General features: G+C 43.2%; 1 protein-coding gene across 2 annotated transcripts in view; it reads left to right on the top strand.

The window, feature by feature from the left end:
* ALKBH8 (alkB homolog 8, tRNA methyltransferase) overlaps positions 1-26,194 on the top strand; it is a 78,044-nt gene that overhangs the window by 36,173 nt on the left and 15,677 nt on the right. For both annotated transcript variants that reach the window (XM_077808712.1, XM_077808718.1), the window contains exons 8-10: positions 13,393-13,499; positions 17,692-17,843; positions 20,745-21,010. In XM_077808712.1, the coding sequence (XP_077664838.1) occupies positions 13,393-13,499; positions 17,692-17,843; positions 20,745-21,010 (525 nt within the window). The remainder of the gene's footprint in view (positions 1-13,392; positions 13,500-17,691; positions 17,844-20,744; positions 21,011-26,194) is intronic.

Genomic DNA, 26,194 nt, shown 5'->3' with positions numbered 1-26,194 from the left:
CAAATACTAACTTCTCACCCTAGTTGTGATCTCAGGTACAATCCTTCTCAGACCAACGTTGTAGTTTATTGCCTGGGTCCAGCAATCACGCACACCCCCATAGTTACAGTCCTTTGTTCCAGTTTCTTTTAGGCATCTCTTTGGGGTGGAGAGGGCATCTCTTGAGTCAGCTGAAGACCAAAATGGAGAGACTTCCAGGGCCTTTTATATTCTCTCTCTTGTGGGTGGAAACCCTTTTGTTCTTCTGTGCAAAATCACAGCAACAAGATGGAGTTTGTAGCCACCTGGGCAAGTCACATGTCCATGAATGATTCAGCTTTTTGCAGGCTGATGTCATTGTTTACATGTTAGTTTGAACATTCCCAGAAAAGCTCAAATGTGGATTGGTGTCTCCCAATGTCTATTGTTAGTTAAGTACTCCCAATTACTTGAATAGTCCCTTCACAATATGAAAAGGAGTACTTGTGGCACCTTAGAGACTAACCAATTTATTTGAGCATGAGCTTTCGTGAGCTACAGCTTACTTCATCAGATGCATACCGTGGAAACTGCAGCAGACTTTATATATACACAGAGAATATGAAACAATACCTCCTCCCACCCCACTGTCCTGCTGGTAATAGCTTATCTAAAGTAATCTTCAGGTTAGGCCATTTCCAGCACAAATCCAGGTTTTCTCACCCTCCACCCCCCCACACAAATTCACTCTCCTGCTGGTGATAGCCCATCCGAAGTGACAACTCTTTACACAATGTGCATGATAATGAAGTTAGGCCATTTCCTGCACAAATCCAGGTTCTCTCACTCCCTCACCCCCCTCCAAAAACCCACCCCCATACACACACAAACTCACTCTCCTGCTGGTAATAGCTCATCCAAACTGACCACTCTCCAAGTTTAAATCCAAGTTAAACCAGAACATCTGGGGGGGGGGGTAGGAAAAAACAAGAGGAAATAGGCTACCTTGCATAATGACTTAGCCACTCCCAGTCTCTATTTAAGCCTAAATTAATAGTATCCAATTTGCAAATTAATTCCAATTCAGCAGTTTCTCGCTGGAGTCTGGATTTGAAGTTTTTTTGTTTTAAGATAGCGACCTTCATGTCTGTGATTGCGTGACCAGAGAGATTGAAGTGTTCTCCGACTGGTTTATGAATGTTATAATTCTTGACATCTGATTTGTGTCCATTTATTCTTTTACGTAGAGACTGTCCAGTTTGACCAATGTACATGGCAGAGGGGCATTGCTGGCACATGATGGCATAAATCACATTGGTGGATGTGCAGGTGAACGAGCCTCTGATAGTGTGGCTGATGTTATTAGGCCCTGTGATGGTGTCTCCTGAATAGATATGTGGGCACAATTGGCAACGGGCTTTGTTGCAAGGATAAGTTCCTGGGTTAGTGGTTCTGATGTGTGGTATGTGGTTGTTGGTGAGTATTTGCTTCAGGTTGCGGGGCTGTCTGTAGGCAAGGACTGGCCTGTCTCCCAAGATTTGTGAGAGTGTTGGGTCATCCTTTAGGATAGGTTGGAGATCCTTAATAATGCGTTGGAGGGGTTTTAGTTGGGGGCTGAAGGTGACGGCTAGTGGCGTTCTGTTATTTTCTTTGTTAGGCCTGTCCTGTAGTAGGTAACTTCTGGGAACTGTTCACAATATGTTGGCCAAACCTCCCTTATGTGTTTCCTACAGTAAACACTTCAAATACAAGCATAGAACCAACACTCATGACTTCAGATATAAAAATGATACATGCATACAAATAGGATGAATATATTCAGTAGATCATAACCTTTGCAAAGATATGTTACAGTGCATATCTACCATAAAGCATATTCCAGTTATGTTATATTTACACTTAAGCTTATTTCCATAAACATATAGATTGCAACGTCACAATGGGATCGCCTGTTTTAGGGAAAAATATGAAATCCTACTTGTGATCCCATAAAAGTTGTAATGGAGCAAAACTTAAAACAGCTTGTAATTTAAACTACAGTAAGTTTTATACAGCTGTGTATGTAGCTTTTCTCTCTGAAGCCCTAGAATCCAAAACCTCTCTTGGAATGTAGCAGTGCTACATCTGATCTTAGAGATATCAATTTTGTTACCTGTTGGTGGACATGTAGTGGGATTTTTTAAAAAGAAATCTTAATTTCTGGAAGAGCCTTATCAGAAATTATTTTCATTCTCCTTGCTGTTTTTGGAAGATCAGTACACGGTGCATGAAATGAAACCCCTGTTGCCTGCCATAAATTAACAGTGAACAAGCTGAACTTTAGGGCATTAGAAAATCATTATCTTTAGCTGTTGCATTTCAGTAATATTTCAGTTCTGGAATTCAATAAAGAAAGCTAATTTCATCTCATCAGTGACGACATTCTCTATTGTTATAGGAGTCTATTTTAGAACTGTGGTGAATTTCATTTAAAAGTTCATGCATACAAATGAAGCCACCATATGATAAAATTAGAACCAGTCACAATTAGTCTTTAAGAAAAGAAACAAGCTTAATTTGTTAAGCTCATAGCATGGCATATTGTCTCTCATGAATTTAAATTGGTCTTTGATACGATCTGAACACATTGTAGCAAATGGAGTATAAAATCGATCTGCCTTTGCACTGTCTTTTTAAAGCTGAGCAGTTTGCATGCTACAGTATCTTCTGTGTCCATTTTCGTAATTGGGGTCTGTTTCAGCAGTGTTTAGACTTTTACGGGTATATCCTCAGCTGGTTTAAAATATCAGAGCTCCATTGACTTTGATGAAGCTCTGACTCTGTGTGTGTGTGTGTGTGTGTGTGTTAGTTATATGCCAGTTCCTTTTTGAAGTGCACTCCAGCTGGAGCTATTAAACCTGTGTTCAGAGTCACAGGATGGGAAGGGGTTCTGAGCCCAGGGAGAGGTGTGGGGAGTTAGGTGTGGATTCCCAGTAACAAGGGAGGTTGATGAGCCTACGGAAGCCCATTGCTCCAGCATGTGGGGAATTTGACTAGAGCTCTTGTCCTTTTGGTGAGGGAAGAGGAATTGTTGGAAGAAGCCAGGGGTTGATTGTGAGGCTGAGAGAATGGGCGGTAGGGGAGAGAAGAATGAGCACCCTTCCTTCCCTGTTCCTTGTCTGCTTTCTACCATTTTATCTCCGCCCCCACTACCAGTGCCCTCCCAAGGCAGCTGCTCCTCATCTTCCCCTTGATACCCCAGTTTTTACTTAGAAAATCTGGTCATACCACAGCAGTGGGAAGGGTTCCCTGCTGTTTACAAGGTCACACACATGCTTTTTTTTTCAATACACCAACCATTAATGCTGGTATGGATACAGCTTATCTATTCATCCAATCTTTCACTGCAGGGCTGGGGATTTTAGAGTGGGTAGGTCAGGAGAACTCTGTGGAGAGCATTGATTCTGTTGGAGATGAACATGGTTTTATACATTATGTGTGTCTTTGTTATAGGCAACTGTCTCTTTATCTCTGATTTTTTTTGGTGATTTTTCTTATTGATTGTCATAAAGAAATAGACAATGAAAAGTACAAAAAGGTAAATGACGTACAGCTTGTATGTATTTCCAAATGCTTCCCACGATTTCCGATAGAATCATGCAGTTTTACAGCTCATCAAAACTGTGAGACCAGAAAATACTACATAGACGTAGCACATTAGAGTGGGGGTTACGGTAATAAAATAGAAGATAATACATGAATAGGAGAGGAGGGAAGGAAGGGGGCTAGGTGAAATGGACATCTGCCATTTTTTGGGTATCTCAACTTTTTTATCCAAATGTATCTAGAAATTGGGTTCAAATTTCTTTGAATTCATATAATTGAATTCCGCAGTGATAAGCTGTTCTTTCTTTGGCTGTCAACACTTTTATTTTGATTTCTAGATAAATATATAGGATAAAATCTTCTCCCCATTTGAAGTCAGAGGGAGTTTTTGACTTCGGTGCGGCTAAGATTTCACCTATGGAATAAAGGATGATTTATTACTGTTTGTATTATGGTATAGCCTAGTGGCCGGGGCCCCATTGTGTTAGGCACTGTGCAAACATATAACAAAGGCACAATCCCTGCCCCAAAGAGTTTGTAATCTAAGTGTAACAATATAGACAACAGGTGGATAAAGCAAAGTATAAGGCAGAAGAAAATAGAGCTAGTCTGACGAGAATAGTTCAAGGAAGCAATGAAACAGTACTGGTCAGCATGATATCCAGTGGTCTCAGCATACCAGCTGCCTAGCAGTTATGGATTTTTCTTTTACCTATTTAAAATGTTACATTTCACGACTTTTCATGCATCTATGGTAGTTTTTGAGAAGTGGAGAAGAGCACAGCTATGGCGGGAAGTGGATAAAGCAATCTCCCCAAATAAATGTAAAGAAATCTATTTCAAAGAAAGTCATGCTGTGTTTAAATTATACTTCGCTGCCCTGTGAGACAACATTGACCAAGAAGATGGCTTTCATTATTTTTATGGTCTCTGTAAGGAGTGTGATTTTGGTTGCTAAGGAATGACTTTACTTTTGTGTGGTGTAACTGTTTTTGTATATATAGGGCCAGATTCTGGGCCCCCGATATGTTCCCACTGCTCAATGCTGCAGCACAAAGAGGACATAAGGCTGCCCTACCAGGCCGTTTGGTGATTCCTGTTGCCTAGGGGTATCCCTAGATGCTATCCCACCCATCTCTTGGAAGGGGCATGTGAGGGTCAGGAAGGGGTGTGTGTGTGTGTGTGACTTGTGCTCTGGTAATACACACCTTTTGAAACAGCTCCTGCGGGGCCATTACGAGCTGGAGTCAGAGAAGTGTTAATCTCTTTACAACCACAGGTTCAAATCCGGGCAAGGTCAGTTTAGCCTTTTGTCCTGCTGAGGTATGGACATTGAGTACTATGCAGTTTACTGAGTGGGAGTTTCAGATGCAACGTACTGGGGACATGGTGGTGTGGCTAGAACAGTGCCAGGGGATGGGGTTGCAGTTAAGACAGGGCAGGTGGAACAAATCTTTGCTCTCCTGGGAATCAATCCAACTGGACCCCTTGTTTACAAGGCCCAAAATTCATTCCTTTCCCCCAGCTACCTCAGATTCCTATGCTAATGTGCGGAGGGCAGGAGATTCAGACTCACAGAGGTGGGGAAGATAGGGAATGTTTCCAGAGCTGTCTTTGTGGAGAGAGGGGACTCAGTTTTCCGACTAACTGGGAGGAGGATGAATCTTCAGTATGCTGTAGCCAGGGCCATAAAGCAGAGGGGACATCCTCACTCTCATGCTGTTATAACAGATACCACATGGCAGTGGTGCAGTAGCAGTAAACAACAAATTAGTATTTCATCCTATCCGTGGTGCGGGGGTGGTTCCTCACATGCCCCAGGCTACCTATTGCTTCAGGTTTGGCAGCATTTTCTGAACCCACCAAGGCCCATTCACCACATTCTTTGTCCAGTGTTATTGTCAGTTTAATTATTATTCCTTAAATTGCCTGGAGGACCTAGTCGGGGGCCCAGTGTACTGGTGCTGTACAAATTAGTAAAAACAAAAAGACAGTCCCTGCCCAGAAAATGCACAAATTAGAATTATAACAAGGTTCGGGAGGTGGACAACCAGATGGGTGGGGTGAGGACAAGGTTACAACAAAGATGGATATATTTGCTTACATTTTGTAGAAAGTAAGATGGCAGCTACCAGGTGTTGGGCATGTTTTCTCTTAATACACACACACACACACACACACACATTCGGACACATTGGGCAGGCAGTAATTTTTGCAAGGAAAAAAGGGCGGAGTGGGGCTGGGGCCAGAGCTGGGCTGGGGGTGGAGCGGGGCTGGATGGAGCTCTCTCTGCACCCCCTGTGGGGGCTGATCCAGGCCCCACTGCATCCCACCCCTCAGTGTTCCTCCGCACCCCTCCCCCACAGGGGTTGTGCCCCACAGTTTGGGGACCACTGCCTTCAAGTGGTAAAATATTGCTAAGAAAAGCTAGGTCAGTAGAAGAAATAAATTGAAAGCTAAGCCGTTAAACTTTTAGTACTCAGAAAGCAAGTGGCCGAGCGCAGTTAGAGAGGCCCTTCATTAAAGGGTGAGAGTGGGAAGTTAGTGAAATGTAATAAACTAGATACTGCTGAGAACCTGACTGTATCTTTGTTTCAGCAATGACCGAAGGAGCTGAAGGTCACATTCTGGGGCTGGATCACACTTTCCAGAGGGGATTAGGTTATAACTGTGGCGAAGGAGAGAGCGAGCCAATGAAATGATTTACCTCTCCACTACGGGTACAAAATTCTAACATCAAATGCTTTGAGGCTTAGCACAGGGAGCCGCTTATGTAATTGGGAAGCTGAGAAAGCAGAAGGGCCTGACGAATTACATTCCTGCATACTGAAGAAATAAGAGCCTTGGAAGGAGAGATAGTGAGAGTCTTTAGCATGGCAGAGGTGGTGTGCGATTGGTTGGATGGTTTGTTTTTTAGTAGCCTACTAATGATGTGGAAGTTTGGAGAGGATGAATGATTGGTGAATGGCAAGCAAACACATTAGGAAGGACTGCAGAAACATGGGCTATTGCAATGGCAGACCATCTGGTGGAAGTGACTTTAGAGATTAGGAATATACTAATACTCTGAACTTCTACCTCACCTTCCAGCCAAACCTCTCAAAGCGCATTACCAACATGAGTGAGTTCAGTCATGCAGTATGCCTTTGAAGAAAGGAAGGAGTGTTGATGCTCATGCTACAGATGAGGAATACTGAGGCCCTGCGAAATAAAGTGACTAGCCCAAGGCCAGTGGCCAGTATTCACTGCTGCAGTCGGATACCACAGAGCGCAGCAGAGTGGGGGCGGTGAGGGAGATCGATGCAGCTGCCTGTTCCTCTGGGCAGTTCTGCATTAGGCCCAGCTGCAGCAGCTCGTAACCACTCCCAAGGAGCCATCCGCTAGCTGCGCACAGACGGAGCATTCAATAGGAATCCCCCATGGGGAAGTTGCAGCTGCCTTCCATTCCCCTGGCACCACCCGAATCTTGCAAAGGGAGCCGAGCAGACAGAGAATCTGTCTCACTGAGTCATTTGCTGGGCACAGAGTCCAGGATCATAGTATCCTGCCCTGATCATTAGCTATGCTGCCTTTCTTATGGTTATCAAGCAGATACTGGCTGTGTAAGATCCTGAAAAGAAACAAATGAAATGATGCCAATAATGTATTTGAGACGATAATTAATGGTTTGAAAATCAGTATAATGGACTACATTTAAGAAGAAGGGTTAACAAAACAGGGTAGTATAAGCAACACATTGTGACTGATAGATGAAGCAAAGTATCAAAAGAATGTTATACTTTTTGAGGGAAAACTGAACACAGTTTTTGGTGAAAGAAAATCTGTTACTTATCTGACTCCCATCAGCATAGTATCTAAGTTGTTAATATGTTCTGGCATAAATCAGATAAAGTGTTTGCCTGATTTTGTGTGTGTGTCCTGAGATTTTGAGGGTGAGAAGTGAGGAGGCATATCAACTTCGTCATAGTTTCATATTTCAGAGCACATTCAGATTCTGTGGTCATGTGTGCACCATAAATACCTGGATAGATTAGATAACATGTTTTTCTAGATCTGATATAATTTAAATGAGTAGATTATTTTGGTGAAATGACACCTCTCTCCCCCTGTTCCCCCCACTATATTCTAGTGCTACTCAGAATTCTGGTGCTGAGAACTTGTGTAAGCTGACATTTAATGTGCTCTTTGCATTTAATCACAAAGCACAGTACCAACAGTAATATTTTAGGCATCAATCTTTTGAGTGACTCTGTGAAGAGAGACTCCAGCACTCACATGGAATCCCATTATTTCCCTGGGGCGTTGTGTGGGCACAGGGTGTCTGTTCAGGCAGACTTATTTGCAGGATTGGGTCATTTAGTTTCACAGGAGCCTTATGAGGTAGGCATTGTTTTACATTTTGAGAAACTGAGGCACAGAGAGGTTATGTGGCTTCATAGGCGCCGACTCTGTGCTCTGTGTCCACTGACAGCCAAGCTCCCCGCCCCCCCCGGCCTCACTTCCTCTGCCTCCCAGCGCACTGCGTCTCCGCTCCTCCCTCCCTCCCAGCATTGCTGCCGCCAAATACCTGAAGCAAGCACTTGGGGGGAGGAGCGGGAACATGGCATACTCGGGGGGGAGGCAGAGAAGAGGCGGGGCTGGGGTGTGGATTTGGGGAAGGAGTCAAATAGGGGCAGGGAGGGGTGGAGTTGGGGCAGGGACTCTGGGGAAGGGATTGGAATGGGGACAGTGCAGGGGTGGGGCAGGGGTGGAGTTGGGGCAGGGCCAGGGCAGAGGGGGGTTGAGCACCCCCCGGCTCCAGAAGAAGTCGACACCTATCTGTGGCTTACCCTATTTCACACAGCAAATCAGTGACAGAGCCTGGAATAATATTCCATATTGTCTAACTTCCAGCCCAGTGTTTTAGCCACTAAACCATCCTTGCCATAAAGTTTTAGATTAATATTGAATATGAATTACACCAGAGTCAAATCCCAGAAAAATGGAAAGTTAGTCCTTCACAGCCAAGAGTGAAGTCCTTTTTGCCATTATGTAAGTCCAGTTGCATCATTCCTTATCCACCTCTGGACAACGACTCCCTTTCTAGAGTCCTGGACAATTTTTCACTTCTGTCCTCCTTGCCTTTCATGAAATACAACGTCAACTCAGAGGCAGCACAGAATTCTCGTACTCTTTTTTTTATTTTATCTCTTTTTCTCTTTTTCTTTTTCTTTCTTTGAATTTTGCTATATTTTATGTAATAGGAAAAGTGTTCAGGATGTAGGCGTCTGCTTTGCTTTGATGTTTAGCCATCTTTGAAAGCTGTTTACTGATTCATATACTCCATCATCATGAACATTATCCCTTAAATAACCCAGGATCATGATGTGGTATTTACCTCTATAAGGGGAACTATTAGCAACTTACGCATCTTTCAGATTTTTGGTGTGTGGAGAGACATTTTTTTTTCCATAGAAAAGATTGTAAAGGGTGTATAAGATCAAAGCATCCAGAATTTTTATCATCAGCTGCCATCCCCAGTGAGGCAGCATGGGCTAGCTGAAAATTTGATCTTTATTGACTTTGCCACCTCAGAGAATAAAGATAATGGGTAAAAAACAAAAATAGTAATTGGAAATAGCTCCTGTGTAGCAGAGCTGTCATGAGGCAGATTGATTCAGTGGTGGCAGAGTAGCTTTATTGATCGTGAGTCCTTAGTGAATTAAAAAGAGGACCAAATGACTTAATCTTTCCTTTTTATGTGTCTGACTGTAACAACTGAATGTTCTGATAGAATAAACAACACACACAAGTATGGGAATATTATCTACTTCAGTCAGCAATATTTCTTTCAGAGACGAGGAGAGAAGTCATCAAAAACTCAGCAGGGTCAAATGTTCTTTACTGTACTATAGTCTAAGAGTGGCAGAAATTATGTTGTTTAGGTTTTTAAGTCTTCAGGTCTGATGATTCTAGGAGGAAAAAAGAAACACTAACAGGAATTACAGTCACTTCTCTCAGATGTTCATAGTGTGTTCCTAAATTTTTACTCTTAGTCTGACCCTCAGATATGTTGCTGAGACAAAAAAAGTCAAATTATTATTTGCTCTAGGTGCATCCAATACTAAGCTTTTATTGTTAATAAATACGTTTTGAGAGGGGTTTTCATCTGAGGATCTCCAGTTGCTTTCACAAACAATAATTGACTGTGTCTCCCAACATGCCTGTGGAGTATGTGAATATTCTACCCGTTGTACAGATGAGTGAACAGAGGCAAGGAGGGCCAGATTCCCATTTATCCTAAGGCCACTTTACAATGCTGTGGCAGTGAGAATCAGGCCCAGTGAGATTAAGTAACATGCCCAATGTCCCAAAGAAAGCCAGTGTCCTGACTTCCAGTCCCCAGTTCTCAGCCAGACAACTCCTGCCCTTACTGTCGGTATGTACATTTAGTATAATTGTTCTTTGCCAAGTAAATTAATCTTTTATCAGTAACTCTTGAAATGTAACTGGTTAATCCATTCTGGAATGGGCACTGGCTATATGCAATAAGGGTGTAATTCAGTCAGAAGGGGAGAGCCCCACAAGGCTTCTATGCTATTAAATAGTCTCACATTTTCCCTCCACAGAGAAGAGAGTGAGCGGAAATAGAGCAGCCATGCAGGGGCCTCAGTGCCAGGCCTGAATAAGCTGATGAGCAAGGAGTACAGGGAGAGGCTACTGGATCCACATGTATGCTGATCCCATGGCCCAGTATCCTCACATGAGAGGCATGAGGGACCAAAGCCATGGTTCCAGTCCATAGGCTGAAATAGAAGCAATAGCAGGGCGGTGCTGCAGCTCTGTGTCCTGCCTGTGGTTTTGGAGGCGGATTCTGCCCCATCCCTGTTAAGTTCTCCGCACAGGACCTGATGACTTGAGCTTTGAGCAAGTGCAAATTTCATCTCAGCCCATCTCTCTGTCATCTCTTCCTGGGTGACTCTGTCATCTTATACTTAACATGGCCCAATGGAACTCTTGATCTTCTGTCAAAACCCTGCCCCTTTCCTTCTGTCAGCAACGTTGCCATCGTCTTTGTTATTCAGGCCTGCAAACTGGGCCCTATCCTTTGCTTTGTCCAGTTTCTGCTGCTGCTTCCTCCGCAGCGTCTCTGAGGGCTGGACTACACACAGACTTACACTGAAATGACTGAATTGGTTTCAGTTCACACCTTTTGTTATTTTGGTGCACACCTGCATGTGGGTACTCTTACTCCAGATTGAAAGGGTCCTATTTCGATTTTGCTTCAGTCGATAAAAACCAATAACAACAAAGGAGTGAACTAAAACTGATTTCACTGCAAGTTTGCTCGTAGACCAATCCTAAAATGCAGCTTTCGCTCATTGTCCTGGCAGCTAAAACTCTCTCATCCAGGTCTTCATGTTCTCCTGCCTTGACTACCTATTCTCTCTCGCCTCCTAACATCCACATGCCCCATCCAGTTAACTCAAAACACAGCTCCCAAGATCCTCTGCCTTGTCTGTCGTTCTCAGTGTGTCATCTCAGGTGTTTTATCCTGCCCCGCCCCATGCCTTTTTCAGCTAGTTAAAGCTTCTTATTCCCCCCCTTAAGGACCTTCACAAGTCTGCCCGTCCCTGCTTCTCTGCTTTTATCCTTTAGCTAGTCCTTCCTGCCCCTCTTTGCTCTGCCAGTGAGAGCAGCCTTAACACTCCATGTGTCCACTTCATGCCACCCTTTATCCCTGGAATTACCTCCCCATACAAAGCCAATGGCCTCTTCCTCTGCACGACACACTTCTCCCATGATGCCTACAGGAAACTGCCAATTGATAAGTGTGAGGGTGGGGGCAGGTGGGGGTTGCTATTTAGTTATATGTATAGTTATGGTTCAGAACCATCAAACAGTGCAACACAGGTGACCTGTAGCCATGTAAGCTTATTCCTATTACCCTCCTCCTCCCTCCCCTTTCAACGCTATGGTTTGTTAAACTCATCGTTTCTTGTCTCAGCTTAGATTGTAAATTCTTCAGGGGAGGGACCATGTCATTGTATGTGTTCCTACAACCCTTGGACAGTGGTGCCTTGATGGCGGGTGCTACCACAACATGAACAACAGTGAGCTCTTCCTGTGTATTTAAATGCCATTATAGATTTTCCCAGTGTTCACTGGTGATGGTGTATTTTAAAGAAAACTATTTCAATTGTTAATTTGCAGCATTTGAAGAAGAGCATACATATGAGATTCCCTGTCTCACATTTCTTTCTTTCTCAGCTAAATGACTGATCACTGTACCATTTCATCTTTACTAAACTTCTGTACATCCATAGGCTGGACACAGCTCAATTTGTTTGGATTCAACATACTATAAAAAGTTCTTTTTTTAAAAAAATCACACACTTGATAGGTTACAAATGAGGTGGCAGCACTATCCAGTGCATGACACTCGGTCTCCAGCATAATTGGAGACATTGCCTCTCATATGTTTTGGTCCTCCTTTCTTTCAGGGTAAGTCTTCCCTTAACTAGTTTGTTTAAGGGCCATCTATCTGCCCTGCTCCTTGTCTTCCTCATCAGGGACTTCCCCATTTTGGAAAATGTGTACCAACAAATCCAGGGAGTAGGCAGCCAGGAACAAAACAGTGTTGCCAGATCTCATTATTTTATTCAAATTTCATGATATTTGGTGCCCCAGTCTTGGAGTTGCTTGATTTTGTGGAATCTTAGCTTTTAGTAGGGGGAAAAAAGCCTCTTATCCACAACCATAAGGGTTAAACTTGAAAATCTGACCTGAGTACACCTTAATTGTTCAGAGACCAGAAGGTAAATTAAATGAGGAAGGGATGTCCCAGTGGTTAGGGCTTTAGTCTGGAACTTGGGAGACGTGGGTTCAATTCCCTACTCTGCCACAGACTTCTTGTATGTGCCCTTTGGCAAGTCTCTTAGTGTTTCTTTGCCTCAGTTTCCTATCTGTAAAATGGGGTGTCAAAGTTTGACTCAGACTCACAATTTATCAGACCACTCTGTTTTATTAGCAAAGCTGCTCTGCTAATACATTTAGAAGTGAGCCCCCCGAGAGGGGCTTGTGTCTCTTAATTTATACAGTTTTTTGGAGAACAAGTTACAGAGAAGTTACAGACAAAAGAAGAAAAAGATTTTAGTCACCACCCTTCGAGATCCCTGAGACCAGTCAAGTATCTTCAATTACCTGCCACCCTTAACAATCTCCTTTAACAGCTTCCAGTTAACTTAACTAATTGCCCTTCACACCTTCCATTCTGATGCCTGCTTCTTAGACATGCTGGCTCTATCTTAATTGCTTCTCCATTCAAAAGCTAACTGTCCCTAAGTGTGCTCCCTCAGATACTTTGTAACATGTTTTGGCATGCCCTCTCATATACAATGTATCCAGCATGTCCCCTTATACAACGTTATACTTATACAATGTTATACTTCCACAGGGGATAATACCACTTCCTACCTCATAGGGGTGTTGTGAGGATAAATATTTTAAAGACTGTGAGATGCTCAGATGCTGCAGTGAAGGGGGCCATATAAGTACCTACGATAGAAAGAATTAATTTTTTAAAGTTTGGAGACTTAAAAAACAAAAACAAATCTCATGTTTTTTGGGCCTGCCTCAGACTTCTGAATGCTTGAAGTTAGCAGTAGTGAAGGGTGGAGATGTTAAGGGCTGTGGGGAGAACTTGAAGCCCTTGCTTCTCAAGAAAGAAGTGGCTGTTCCATGGAGGTACACCAGTTGACACTGGCTGAAGATCTGGCCCAGCATGCTTTGTTTGTCTGCAGGTGCCATGCCCTTACAGGGGGCTGCATAAGTACTAATAATTCTGAAGGATTTTGTCTTTGTTTTTAGATTGTGATGGATTTTAAGCACCCAGATGGCCGTACAGTGGCGGTTATGCTTCCTCAACGGAGTTTACTGGTGATGACTGGAGAATCTAGATATCTGTGGACTCATGGGTAAGTGTGGAAACTCCTATAATGACTGCATTACTTAAATAAAGTGGGAGGTGGCTAGAACTTTTTTTCGCCACTTAATGTACTATATTTAAATCTGTTCTGAAGGAAATTGACTTGATGTTAATGTTATCATTAAATATACAGGCCACGATTCTCCCCTCTATTCAAAGTGTGCTCAGACCAAGTGAAAAAGCAGGGGACTATAGGAAATCATTTGCTGCTTCCTGATTCACAGCTGCAAAGGGGTAGCCCTGACTTTCACCACTGGCATAAGATTGCTCAGGGACCTTATGCTGGTGAAGGATTGGGCATAATAGAACTCCAGGTTACACCCCACCTTGTTCAACCCATGCCTGACCCCTGACACATCTCCCTCCCCTTCCCTATGCCTGGGTTTGGGTGGGAGAGGGGTTTGGTTCAGCAGACTGTGGACCCACCTCTGTCAGCACAGGGATTGGGCCCTTCTACCAGCTGTGTCCAGTTGGGTTATGGCCACTTTTGGACTGCTTATACAGCACAAAGTGGCCTTAACAAAGTGCGGTTCCTGCAGTAGGGATTTCCTGATGAATACATCTTGAGGTGTTATTTATTATAGAGGTTAAAGACAAACTGTTAAAATCATGCACAACTGGGAAACAAGTATGACAGGAACTTGGGAACATAGAAATAGGCATATGGGATCAGCTCATTTGTCTCCCTAGTCCATCATACTGAATGCTCTGGGCAGTAAAGCCCCTTCTTTATTGACAGAATAGATCCAACATGCTCATCAGTAATATGAGCTTCTTGCACTGTCCTCTCTCAACCTTCCTCTGCAGGGATTATCTCTAGCCAGGGTTAAGAAAACAGTTCACTTACCATGTCAGCTCCCTCTCCTTATTGCTGAGACTTCCAACAAGGGTGCCAGTTGTGGTGGATTTTGTGCTATGGACACATGTCAACTAAGAACCAGACTGAGATCGCCAGTTCATTTCACATGTCTTCAGACGATCAGTGTCTTCTAGGTCCACGGACTTGGGACAGATTCAAACCAGGGATCCCAGGACTTTTTCTCCTTGAGGCAGTAATTCCTGGCCAGGCTTTTATTCACCTTTCCTAAAAATGCTTTGTCCTACATTTTCAAAGGGAGCCACATATATTTTTTGAAAAGGCATTTGTGGGCCAGATCCTCAGCTTATGCAAATTGGCATAGCTTCATTGATTTCAGCATATGCTTAGGAGGCAAAACACCCACCTCATATATCTTTCTAGTTGTGTTTGCTCCCCTTAGTTTCTTTGCTCTCAAATGCCACTTGTTGTAATCAATAGAGCAATGTCCATTTGCACCATATGAGGATCTGGCCCTTTGTGTCTAAAATGGACACTTTTAACAGTTGGTGCTTCATAGTAAAGAAACTAAGGAGAGTAGACACAACTAGACAGACATTTGGTGTGGTGTGTAGCCTACCAGTGAAGCATGCAATTGCAGTCTCTACAAAATTAGATAATTGCTATGGAAGCAAATGTAGTCACTTCATTTGCAAATATAACTAATCATGATGCATTTAAGATCATCTGTATTGCTTTTTATCTACTTCTTACAAATCAAATTACTGAGAGCAAGAGGTTCAATTTTGAAATCATTCTGGAAATGTTTTCATTGCATGTACTTGGAGGCCAGGGAAATCAGAGGCTTCATTTAATCCTATTAACAATGTACATAGGGAAAAGTGTCATTTCTTGTTTCTGAGAGCAGCATAGGGTTAAGAAACAAATTAGACAATATCGGAAAGGAGATGTGGAGGACAAAGTACTCATTTTGCCTTGTCAATACAATTAGTCTTGCACTTCCTTATGGGTTTTTCATTTTGGTTCCAATGGGTATTTTTTTTGGTTGAATACAAATGCGTAAGTTAGTACAATGGGCCACCACATGACCCCACAACAGCGGTGACTTCAATGGACCTAGGCTGACGTACATAAGCTGGCCATGCAGTTGGAGCTGTGCATTCTCAGAGGCTCCTCCCTTCTGGCTTACAGGTAGCTGCTTCTCTATAGATTCCAGGTGTCCCTGGACTACCTTATTAAGTCTTCTATTCCCAGTCCTGTCTCATAACTCCTTTCTAGATCTGTGGAAGATGCAGACAGGGAGTTAATTTGCTGCATTCTGGTTTTCAGGCAGGGCCCCCTAGTTTTCTCTCTGTGGAAGGATACAAGAGGCCACTTCATTGAACATACTGATAGGGGAGACTGTGTACATTGATAAGCAAGAGGTACTCCTGGTGGAATTCTGCGCGTCTGCGGATAAGAAAATTTGTCTGTCCCGCATAATTTTGTATTTTCCTGCATAAAATAAGTTTTGCCTAAGAAGTGCTGCAGTTCCGCCTTTTGCCCACCAGAGGCCGCTGTGGTGCCAGAACAGCGAGTTGCCTTCATGCAGGAAAGACTTGCTAACAGCTGCCACCCAGTAGTATTGGAGGCATCTCAGATACTCAAGTATGAGGGTAGCTGAGGTATCTCAGATATCGCTGTGTGGTAACTGTTGGAAATCCTGCCCCCTTAATGGAGACCACTCTAGCATGTGTAATGCTCGTGGATTGCATGTTGCATATTTGTAATTAGAGAAGCAAGAGCGCGTTAAATAGTATGTTGGAATAAAGTTTGTAGCAGGATCTGTTTAAGAATTGCCCTCTAAAAATATAATTAGTTATAAGTAAGACTACGTTTTAGTCACGGGTATTTTTAATAAAAGTCACAGGCAGGTCACAGGTACTAAACAAAAATCCATGGCCCGTGACCTGTCCATGACTTGTAGTACTTACCCCTAACTAAAACTTGGGCCAGGGTGTTGTGGGTGCTCTACGGGGGGGTGGTCTGGGGTCTCTGTGGGTGCTGGTGAGGTGGCGTGGGACCCTCGCTGGTGCTGGAGGGGAGGGGACCGGGCGGCGGCGCATGGCCCGGGACCCTTGCTGGTGCTGGGTGTGGGGAGGGTTGGCGGGGCTGGCAGGCTTCCTACCCAGCTCTGCGCAGCTACCTGGAAGTGGCCGGTATGTCCCTGCAGCTCCTAGGGAGAGGGAGGGCCAGGAGGCCTCCACATGCTGACCCCGCCACAAGCTCCAGCTCCGCTGGTCCAATTGGTGGGGAATCGCAGCCAATGGGAGCTGTGGTAGCGGTGCCCCCAGGAGGGGCAACTACAGGGATGTACTGTCTGCTTCTGGGGAGTCCCCCACCCCCGAGGTAAGCACCGCCCCATACTCCAACGCCCTGCCCCAGCCCTGAGCCCCCTCCCACATACAAATTGCCCTAGCAGCCGTCAGTGTGGCTGGCCCAGGGGCTGCACTGGCTTCTGCAGAAGTCACAGAATCCGTGATTTCAGTGACAGACACGCAGCCTTAGTTATGAGTGTTACAGTTCAAGGTCACTGCACCTGTATTCCCCCTCCATGATCCCTCACAGGTACCCACTCTGGGCTTCCAGCTCCCCAACTGTCTCCTCTCCTGGGCAGAGACCCATGTCTCTCTCCCTCCAGACCAGGGTTCTTCCAGGCCGCATAGTTCCCTGCCTACCCTTTGGTATTCCCAGCAAGCCATACTGCCTACACAGGCCAGTGCCTGCACGTTGCTTTCTCTTTGAAGGCTATAAACAGTGTAATTGCCATGGTTAAGTTACCAGTCAGCTCTTTATAAGCAAGCACATTTATTCTGAAGGTAAACGTATGACAGAAAAACATAAAAAACAATAAAAGAACATACATAAGCTTACCAGAAGTCACCCCAACTCTAACAAGGGCTCTGGTAGGAGTCAGTCTTCAAACCCCACAAGGGGGTTTTCCTGTGGTTACAAGTTCATATCAGCCTTAGCTGAGAATTAGCACACTCGTGAATAGTGCAATCTTTCCTTTGTACAGCTTGGGCCTCTGAGCTTCAGATTCCATGAGAAAGAAATCAGACATTGGACTCCTCAGGGTATTGCTTCAAAAGGCTGGGTTTTTGCATAGCTGGAAGCAGGGAATTTGCATTCACCTCCCCCTCAAGAGGGTACATACAATCCTAGCTCACAATAATCATAAACCATTCATTTAGTACAGTGGACCCCAAAGCTACTTAAATTAAATTCAATGAGGTCTCTCAAGGATATGGCTGGAAATTGCTCCATCTGTCACAATGAGCAGTTTGCCCAGTGCAGATTAAATAATCACTTTATTTTGTATTAGGATCACGCCTCGAAAGTTTGATATTGTTCATGCATCTGAGCGACAGAAAGTTGGATCAGTCACTCCTGATGTTGGAGATTTGACATTAAACAGGAGGGGAACAAGGACATCGTTTACTTTTAGGAAAGTGAGGCGAAGCCCTTGCAATTGCAGTAAGTGTTTTGGGTTGATCATTGAATCCTGTGTGTTGTCCTTTTATCAGACCCTTAAGCACAGTTATTTGAAATCTTATATAATGAATGTTTTGATATAATTTCTATGAACAGTCTTCACATTCAAAGCTTGCATTTTCCTTAGAACAAAGCCACAGAACAAAGCTTATTGGGCACTGTTTCCTCTTAAAAGCAATATGATACAGTATCAGTGAATGGATACTTTTCCCCACATACATCTCCACAGCAGGAGAATTTTGTCTAACATAAGAATGGCCATACTGGGTCAGACCAATGGCCCATCTAGCCCTGTATTCTGTCTTCGGACAGTGGCCAGTGCCAGGTATCCCAGAGGGAATGAACAGAACAGGTAATCATCAATTGATCCATCTCCTGTCACCCATTCCCAGCTTCTAGCAAACAGAGGCTAGGGACACTTCAAAGCATGATTTTGTATCCCTGCCCATCCTGGCTAATAACCATTGATGGACCTATCCTCCATGAACTTATCTAGTTCTTTTTTGACCCCCGTTATAGTCTTGGCCTTCACAACATCCTCTGGCAAATAGTTCCACAGGTTGACTGTGTGTTGTGTGAAGAAATACTTTCTTTTGTTTATTTTAAACCTGCTGCCTATTAATTTCATTTGGTGAACCCTGGTTCTTGTGTTGTGAGAAAGAGTAAATAACACTTTCTTATTTACTTTCTCCACACCAGTCATGATTTTGTAGACTTCTGTCATATCCCCCTTAGTCATCTTTTTTCCAAGCTGAAAAGTCCCAGTCTTATTAATCTCGCCTCATATGAAAACTGTTCCATATCCATAATAATTTTTGTTGACCTTTTCCATTTCCAATATATTTTTTTGATATGGGATGACAATATTCAAGATGTGAGTGAACCATGAATTTATGTAGAGGCAATGTGATATTTTCTGTCTTATCATCTATCCCTTTCCTAATGATTCACAACATTCTGTTAGCTTTTTTGACTGCTGCTGCACACTGAGTAGATGTTTTCAGAGAATTATCGACAGTGACTCCAAAATCTTTCTTGAGTGGTAACAACTAATTTAGATTCCACCATTTTATATGTATAGTTGGGATTATGTTTTCAAATGTGCATTATTTTGCATTTATCAACATTGAATTTCATCTGCCATTTTGTTGCCCAGTAACCCAGTTTTTGAGATCCCTTTGTAAGTCTTAGTTACATCCAAAGCAGTCTACAATCTTGAGTAGTTTTGTATTATCTGCAAATTTTGCCACCTCATTGTTTACCCCTTTATCCAGATCATTTATGAATATGTTGAATAGTATTGGTCCTTGTACAGACCCCTGCAGGACACCACTATTTTTCTCTCTCCATTCTGAAAACTGACCTTTTATTCCTACCCTTTGTTTCCTATATTTTAACCAGTTACTGATCCATGAGAGGACCTTTCCTTTTATCCCATGACAGCTTACTTTGCTTAAGAGCCTTTGGTGAGGGACTTCGTCAAAGGCTTTCTGAAAATCTAAGTACATTATATCCACTGGATTCCCCTTGTCCACATGTTTGTTGAACCCCTCAAATAATTCTAGTAGATCGGTGAGGCATGATTTCCCTTTACAAAAACCATGTTGACTCTACCCCAATAAAATGTGTTCATCTATGTGTCTGATAATTCTATTCTTTACTGCAGTTTCAACCAATTTGCCTGGTACTGAAGTTAAGCTTACTGGCCTGTAATTGCCAGGATTGCCTCTGGAGCCTTTTAAAAAAATGGCATCACAGTAGCTATCCTCTAGTCATCTGGTACAGAAGCTGATTTAAATGATAGGTTACATACCACAGTTAGTAGTTCTGCAATTTCACATTTGAGTTCCTTCAGCACTCTTGGGTGAATCCCATCTGGTCCTTGTGACTTATTACTGTTTAATTTATCAGTTTGTTCCAAAATCTCCTCTAATGACATCTCCAGCTGGGACAGTTCCTAAAAAAATAACATGATTGCTCCTAATCAGCTTGACTCTAGTCAGGTTCTGTTTTGGGGCTGATCTGGCCAGACACGAAAAGTAAGATAAATGAATGTTGGAAGATCCTGATGGGAGGCTGCCATCTAAAAATACCAAATTGATGCTTTCTAGAGGCTTGAAGCCCATACTCCTTATTGGGTGAAATTAAGGGAAAGGCCAAGACATGGTCCAATGGTGAGGGCACTCTCCTGGGAATTCAGATACCTGGATTAAATTCTCTTCTTCACCACAGACTTGCCTATGACCTTGGGCTAGTCAAGTAATTTAGTCTCTCTGTATCTCAGTTGCCCATCTGTTTTAAAAAAAAAAAGGGAGGGGGACAATAATACTTCCTTATCTCATAGGGGTGTTGTCAGGATAAATACATTAAAGACTGTGAGGTGTTCAGATACTATGGTGTCGGGGACCATATAAGACATCACAACACATATGCATCACTTAAGCCCTCAAAATAGGGATTTAAGTGGTGTGTACGGTGTAGCCCGTGTGTACAGTGGTGAATTTCACCTTTAAAACTTACACGCTGTAGTAGAGGCTCTATGACAGCAAGCACATGATCTTTGACACGAGTGGTAATGTATCATTTTGGATGCAAAAGCTGGTGGGAATCTTGGATAACATGACAGATGATCATTTTACAACAAGCTTCTAGTAAGCTAGTACGTTGACTAATATACTGGCTGTTTGTTTTAAAGTTTTTCAGACTTTTACAATTTGATCTGCAGTTCAGCTATACTGACAGATGTCTTTTACAAAGCCTTCATTATATTCTACGGTTTTAATGGATTTTTTCTTTTTCTTTTTTTTGTTTGTTTTCCTATTAAGTAAATGTAACCAACAAGTTAAAAGTTTCCTAACTGGATTTTTTATTCCTGTACCCTAGTTTACCCTTCTGTATGTGACAGTCAGCAAGGCCATCAAAGAGAGGAAGCACCCTCATTCCATGACAGTGAGACAGAAGCCCCAAAGCTGGAACAAGAGTACGTACACAAGGTGTATGAAGAGATCGCAACACACTTCAGCAGCACCAGGCATAGTCCATGGCCCCAAATTGTTGAGTTTCTTAGGACTTTACCAAAAGGCTCTATAGTGGCTGACATAGGTTGTGGAAATGGGAAATATCTCGGAATCAACAAGGACTTGTACATGGTAAGTCACTGATGTTATTTGTCTTCTCTTATTGTTATTTGTGTTACTGTGATACCTAGGACCTCCAGTCATGGACTAGAACCCCATTGTGCTAGGCACTGTACAAACACAGAATTATAAGATGCTCCCAACCCCAAAGAGCAATTACCGATTGTCCTAAGTTTGCACATTCCATTTGTCGCCTTTTCTTTTTGGTTTGCAAATCAAAGTATGTCATAGTGGAAAACTGTAGTGAATAATTACAATGGTCTGTATTCACCACTGCTGTGAAAAACCTGCTAAAGGGGCAAATGGTCAGACAATTCCAGGTGTCCCAGTAGATTTTCCACTTGGAAAGTGGGTGGAAGGGATGTGGGACATGTCTCTGAAACTGCAGTACCAATAAGATCTCCAATGTGTATCTGCAAGGTGTGCCCTCTGTATACTGCACCATGGTCCTCTTTCTCTGGCAACATGGCTTACTTGGGAACTGGGCTGCCATTGGCTGTCCTCGTCATGACTGCACACCAACCCTCACCCCTACACAAACACATGTTGAGTGTGTACAGAAGCAGCCACAGACAAGAAAGTGGATATTCAAGGAGTATCAAGTTCAACACAAACCTCCAATTAGAACTCTACCAAGTTTTGAGGGGAGCCTGTAAAGTAAAGTGACTGCTCACCAGTCCTCTTCTCCCCGCAAAAACCCAGCTGTGTAGCACACTCAAAGAGGGCTTCTGTGAGTTCTCAGGGATGAAGGGAGCTGCCAGTAAGCCACCATGTTCCCCCACTTTGTTTTTTGTGACCTTTCACCCCTTCCTTATGCTCTTTTGTTTCCTTCTACATTACACAGTGAAGGGGAGCATTTGACTCTGTGCAAGTGATACATCTTTATCTAACAAATATCAAAAAGCAGAATTGTTAAAAAATATGACAGAGAGATGCATCTGTATAAAAATATCCAGTTCCCACGTATGCTAGTAGATAGCAGTAGAGTGCCTCTTGCTGATGGAACAGGGTATGACATGAGATCCCCGTAGTGTGTAACATCCACTAAATCTCTCCACAGATGCACTTTGCTAGAGACAGAAGCTAACACACTGGCATAATTTATAGTCAGTAGGTACCACACCTTCTGTGGATTTTATTATCCGTGGTATTTATTTCTAATGTGCCAAAGTACTCATGGAAGAAGCAAAGACAAGACCCCCGTGAAGAGCTTGTAGTCTAAAACCCCATTTGCACATTTGGGGCCTATGTTTCAGAATAAACAAACAAGGAAAAAAGTGTAAAATAAAAGGGCATCATTCAAACTCTTTCAGCCTGGCATGCATAATAGGGGCAGCTGTAGGCAATTTTCTGCCCAAGGTGAACTTCCTGCAGCATGGTTCTCCTGTCTCCTTGTTCATCTTTTCTATCCATGTTTTATTCTTTATCAGTTTATTTAATGTAACCTTTGACATTTTGCATGCTATTCAGTAGTCATTTAAAAAACCCAAACATACTGGGCCAGATCCTCACTGGTTAAAATTGGCATAGAGCCATTGAAGTCAATGGAGCTACACTGATTTATGCCACCTAACGATCTGGCCTACTTGGTCTCCTACATGTTATTGCTTCTGTTCCCGTTTAATGTCCATTCTGCTCAATAAATCTTGGTGTAACATTTCTTCCTTGTTTCTCTTTTCCTTTCTTACCAGTTTTTGTGGTGTATAATTTTTCCATCGCCCCTTTTTCTCTTCTTCTGACCTTTCTCCTTTCATTGTTGTGATTGTGTTCTTGCAGTTTTTTGTCTCCCTTCAATCACTTGTTCTTTCTCTCATCTTCCTTATCGATTCGTTTCTCTTTTCCCATCATCAAAGACACCCCCATCACTAACATTCACTAATCTCCTGTATTCTGTCACTCAACTGTATCTTCTACCCTCTGGCACATCCCCACACACTCACTCTCCTCCCTTCATTAATAATAATGAAAGTCTGACTTGTTTATCTATCTAGGAGTTTGTCCTACTATTTATACTCCACTATAAAACATAAGCTGTTTGTAATACAGCTGTTTGCATTACTGATGTTACAAGCCAGAAAGAACAACTGATTTATAAGCAGGCATGTTTATGCCTGACCCCTCTAGCCTGAAAATAATTATTAGTCCACTGGTATGTCAAGTACATTGCAATCTTTCATTCCTGACTGAGCGCTCTCCAGAAAGAAAAATCTCCACATCTAACTAGAGAGAAAAAGTTCTTCAAGTGATGGTCCCTCTGTGTATTCCACTCACGGATATGTATGCACACCATTGGGGTCAGTTAGTGGCTTGCTCCTCCCAGCTAGTGATGTCCACATCAGTTTTCCTAAGATACACTTTCAGTGTGTCTTTGTAGCATTTCCTCTGACCCCCATGTGATCACTGACCCAGGGTGAGCTGAGAGTAGAGGACTTGTTTTGGGAGGCGAGAGTCTGGCATCAGCACAGGACGTCCAGCCCAGTGAAGTTGGTGCATGAGGATCATTGCTTCAATGCTGGTGACATTGGCTTCAGCGAGGGTGCTGACATTAGTTCAGCTATCTTGCCACTTTACACAAAGGATTTTCCAGAGGCATAGTTGGTGATACCTCTCCAAGCACTTGAGGTGCTGTCAATAGGTCATCCAAGTTTCGCATCCATGGAGGAGTGTAGGAACAACAATTGTCTTATCGACCTGGATCTTGATGTCCTGCCGTAGGTCGTGATCTGTGAAAACTCCTCAGATTAAATTTCCCAAAGGAAGCACTTGCACACTGGATCCTGTGCTGGATTTCACAGTCGATTTTTGCATTTTGAGAAAGTTGGCTACCGAGGTAGCAAAAGTGCTCAACTGTCTCCAAAGTCTGACCCTCAATGGTGATATGTGGTGGATCATGTGCAAGGCCTGAAGCAGGTTGATAGAGCACTTTAGTCTTCTCAATATTGAGTGAGAATCCTAGGCTTCGGTAAGCTTGCGCAAGAAAATCCAGAATGAACTGAAGGTCATTCTCCGTGTACATGAGGATGACACAATCATCAGCATACTGAAGATCAGTAACGAACGCCCTGAAGACTTTAGACTCGGTCCATTTACTCACCAGACAAAGACACCATCAATGCCAGAATAACAGTCCTGACCAAGGTCATGGCTTCTCTTGCCTGGTGCACAACCCACCACAGATGCTTCCCTCTTAGGTTGGGGAGCCCACGTGGACAGTCACACTGCACCATGCACCTGAACCTTCTTGAGAGGCCAGATGCATCCCAACCTACAGGAATTAAGGACGGTACATCTAGCCTGCAATGCATTCCTTCTACTCATCTGATTCCACCATATCCAGATGATGTCAGACAACATGATGACTATCTTCTACATAAACAAAAAGGGGGGGACAGGATCCCTTTCTTTGTATGTAGAACCAATAAATCTATTGAATTAGGTACATTAGAAACCACATAACTCTCTTGGCAGTATACAGTCTGGTGTGCATAACTCCCTATAGGACAGCCTCAGCAGATATTTTTACATGGAACACGAATGGGGGATTTATAATTCTGTCCTGAACAAGATCTTCATTCTGTGGGGACATCTTCACTTCACAGGTGAACAAGTAACTCCCCCTGTACTGCTCCAGAGTAATGCTGGGTCAGGGCTTCAAGAGCGAGTCCCTTCTGCTACCTTGGATGGACCACCTCAGATATACCTTTCCTCCCATCCCATGAACACCACAAGTTCTGCCAAAGATTCGTCACAGTTAGATTTCTGAAGGGACTCATTAGAACTTTCCCACCAGTGGTGAAACCAACACTACAATGGGATCTTAGTATCATCCTTTCAATACTTACAGACTTCCTTTTGAACCAATAGCTACTTGTTCCATGTCCCATCTCTCAGTGAAAGTTGCCTTCCTAGTTGCCATCACATCAGCCAGAAGTCTGAGTAAGCTCGGAGTGCTCGTGGCAGATCCACCGTATACCACTTTTCATAAAGAGAAGGTCTCTCTGCCTCCACGTAAAATTCACCCCTCTAGTAATTTCTGAGTTTCACATGTATTAAACCATCCACTTACTGGTATTTTTTCAAAACCTCATGCTTCTGGTGAGGGAAGAAAGCTTCAATCTCCAGTCATCTGACATGCACTAGGGTTCCATCTTCAGGTAAAAAGCAATTAGGAAAACACCTAGAGTATTTATCACCTTAGGGTAACAATCAAGATGTCAAATACTGTCTGTGCAGAGACTCTTTAAATGGACCTCGGACTGCCTCATCCTTTGTTACCAACTAGTATGTATCCCGCCCCACCCCCTTGAAGGGGATGAGAGCCCACTCCACTAGCATGCAAGCAATCTCTACAGCATCTCTATGAGATGTATCTCTGCTAGATATATGTAGGGTGGCTATCTGGAGCTGTATCCATACTTTTGCAAAGCGTTATGCCTTACTGTAGATGCAGCTGTGGGACCAGCAGTACTACAGACATCCATGCCATCTGAATCCTAGCACCTGCCTCTGGTTTGACTACTGCTTACTAATCTCCCATGTGTGGAATACACATATGGACCAACACTCAAAGGAGAAGAGGAGGTGACTTACCTGTCACTGAAGGTTCTTTGAGATGTGTATTCCTGTATTCCTACCTGTATTCCAGTGTCCACCATTCGTCCCCTCTGCTGTGGATCATGACAGGATTCATGATAAGAGAAGGAACTGGAGAGGTGTTGTTCCACACTGCCTCTTATGCCCTTGTTAGGATTCCCTCCCCACTCTGAACTCTGGGCTATAGATGTGGGGATGCGCATGAAAGACCCCCTAAGCTTATTTCTACCAGCTTAGGTAAAAAACTTCCCCAAGGCACAAATCCTTCCTTGTCCTTGGATGAGTACTGCTGCCACAACCAAGTGAGTTAGACAAAGATTCAGGGAAAGGACCACTTGGAGTTCCTGTTTCCCCAAAATATTCCCCCAAGCTCCTTCACCCCCTTTCCTGGGGAGGTTTGAGAATAATCTACCAACCAAATAGGTAAACCAGGTGAGCACAGACCAGCCCCTTGGGTTTTTAGGACACTAAAAACCAATCAGATTCTTAAAAAACAGAACTTTATTATAAAGACAAAAAAAGTAAAAGAAACACCTCTGTAAAATCAGGATGGAAGGTAATTTTACACAGTAATAAGATTTAAAACATAGAGGATTACCTTTT

Source organism: Eretmochelys imbricata, chromosome 1 (assembly GCF_965152235.1).
Source record: "Eretmochelys imbricata isolate rEreImb1 chromosome 1, rEreImb1.hap1, whole genome shotgun sequence".
Classification (NCBI taxonomy): Eukaryota; Metazoa; Chordata; order Testudines; family Cheloniidae; genus Eretmochelys; species Eretmochelys imbricata.
The sequence above is the reverse complement of the archived record's forward strand: the minus strand, read 5'-3'. Positions and strand labels throughout refer to the sequence as shown.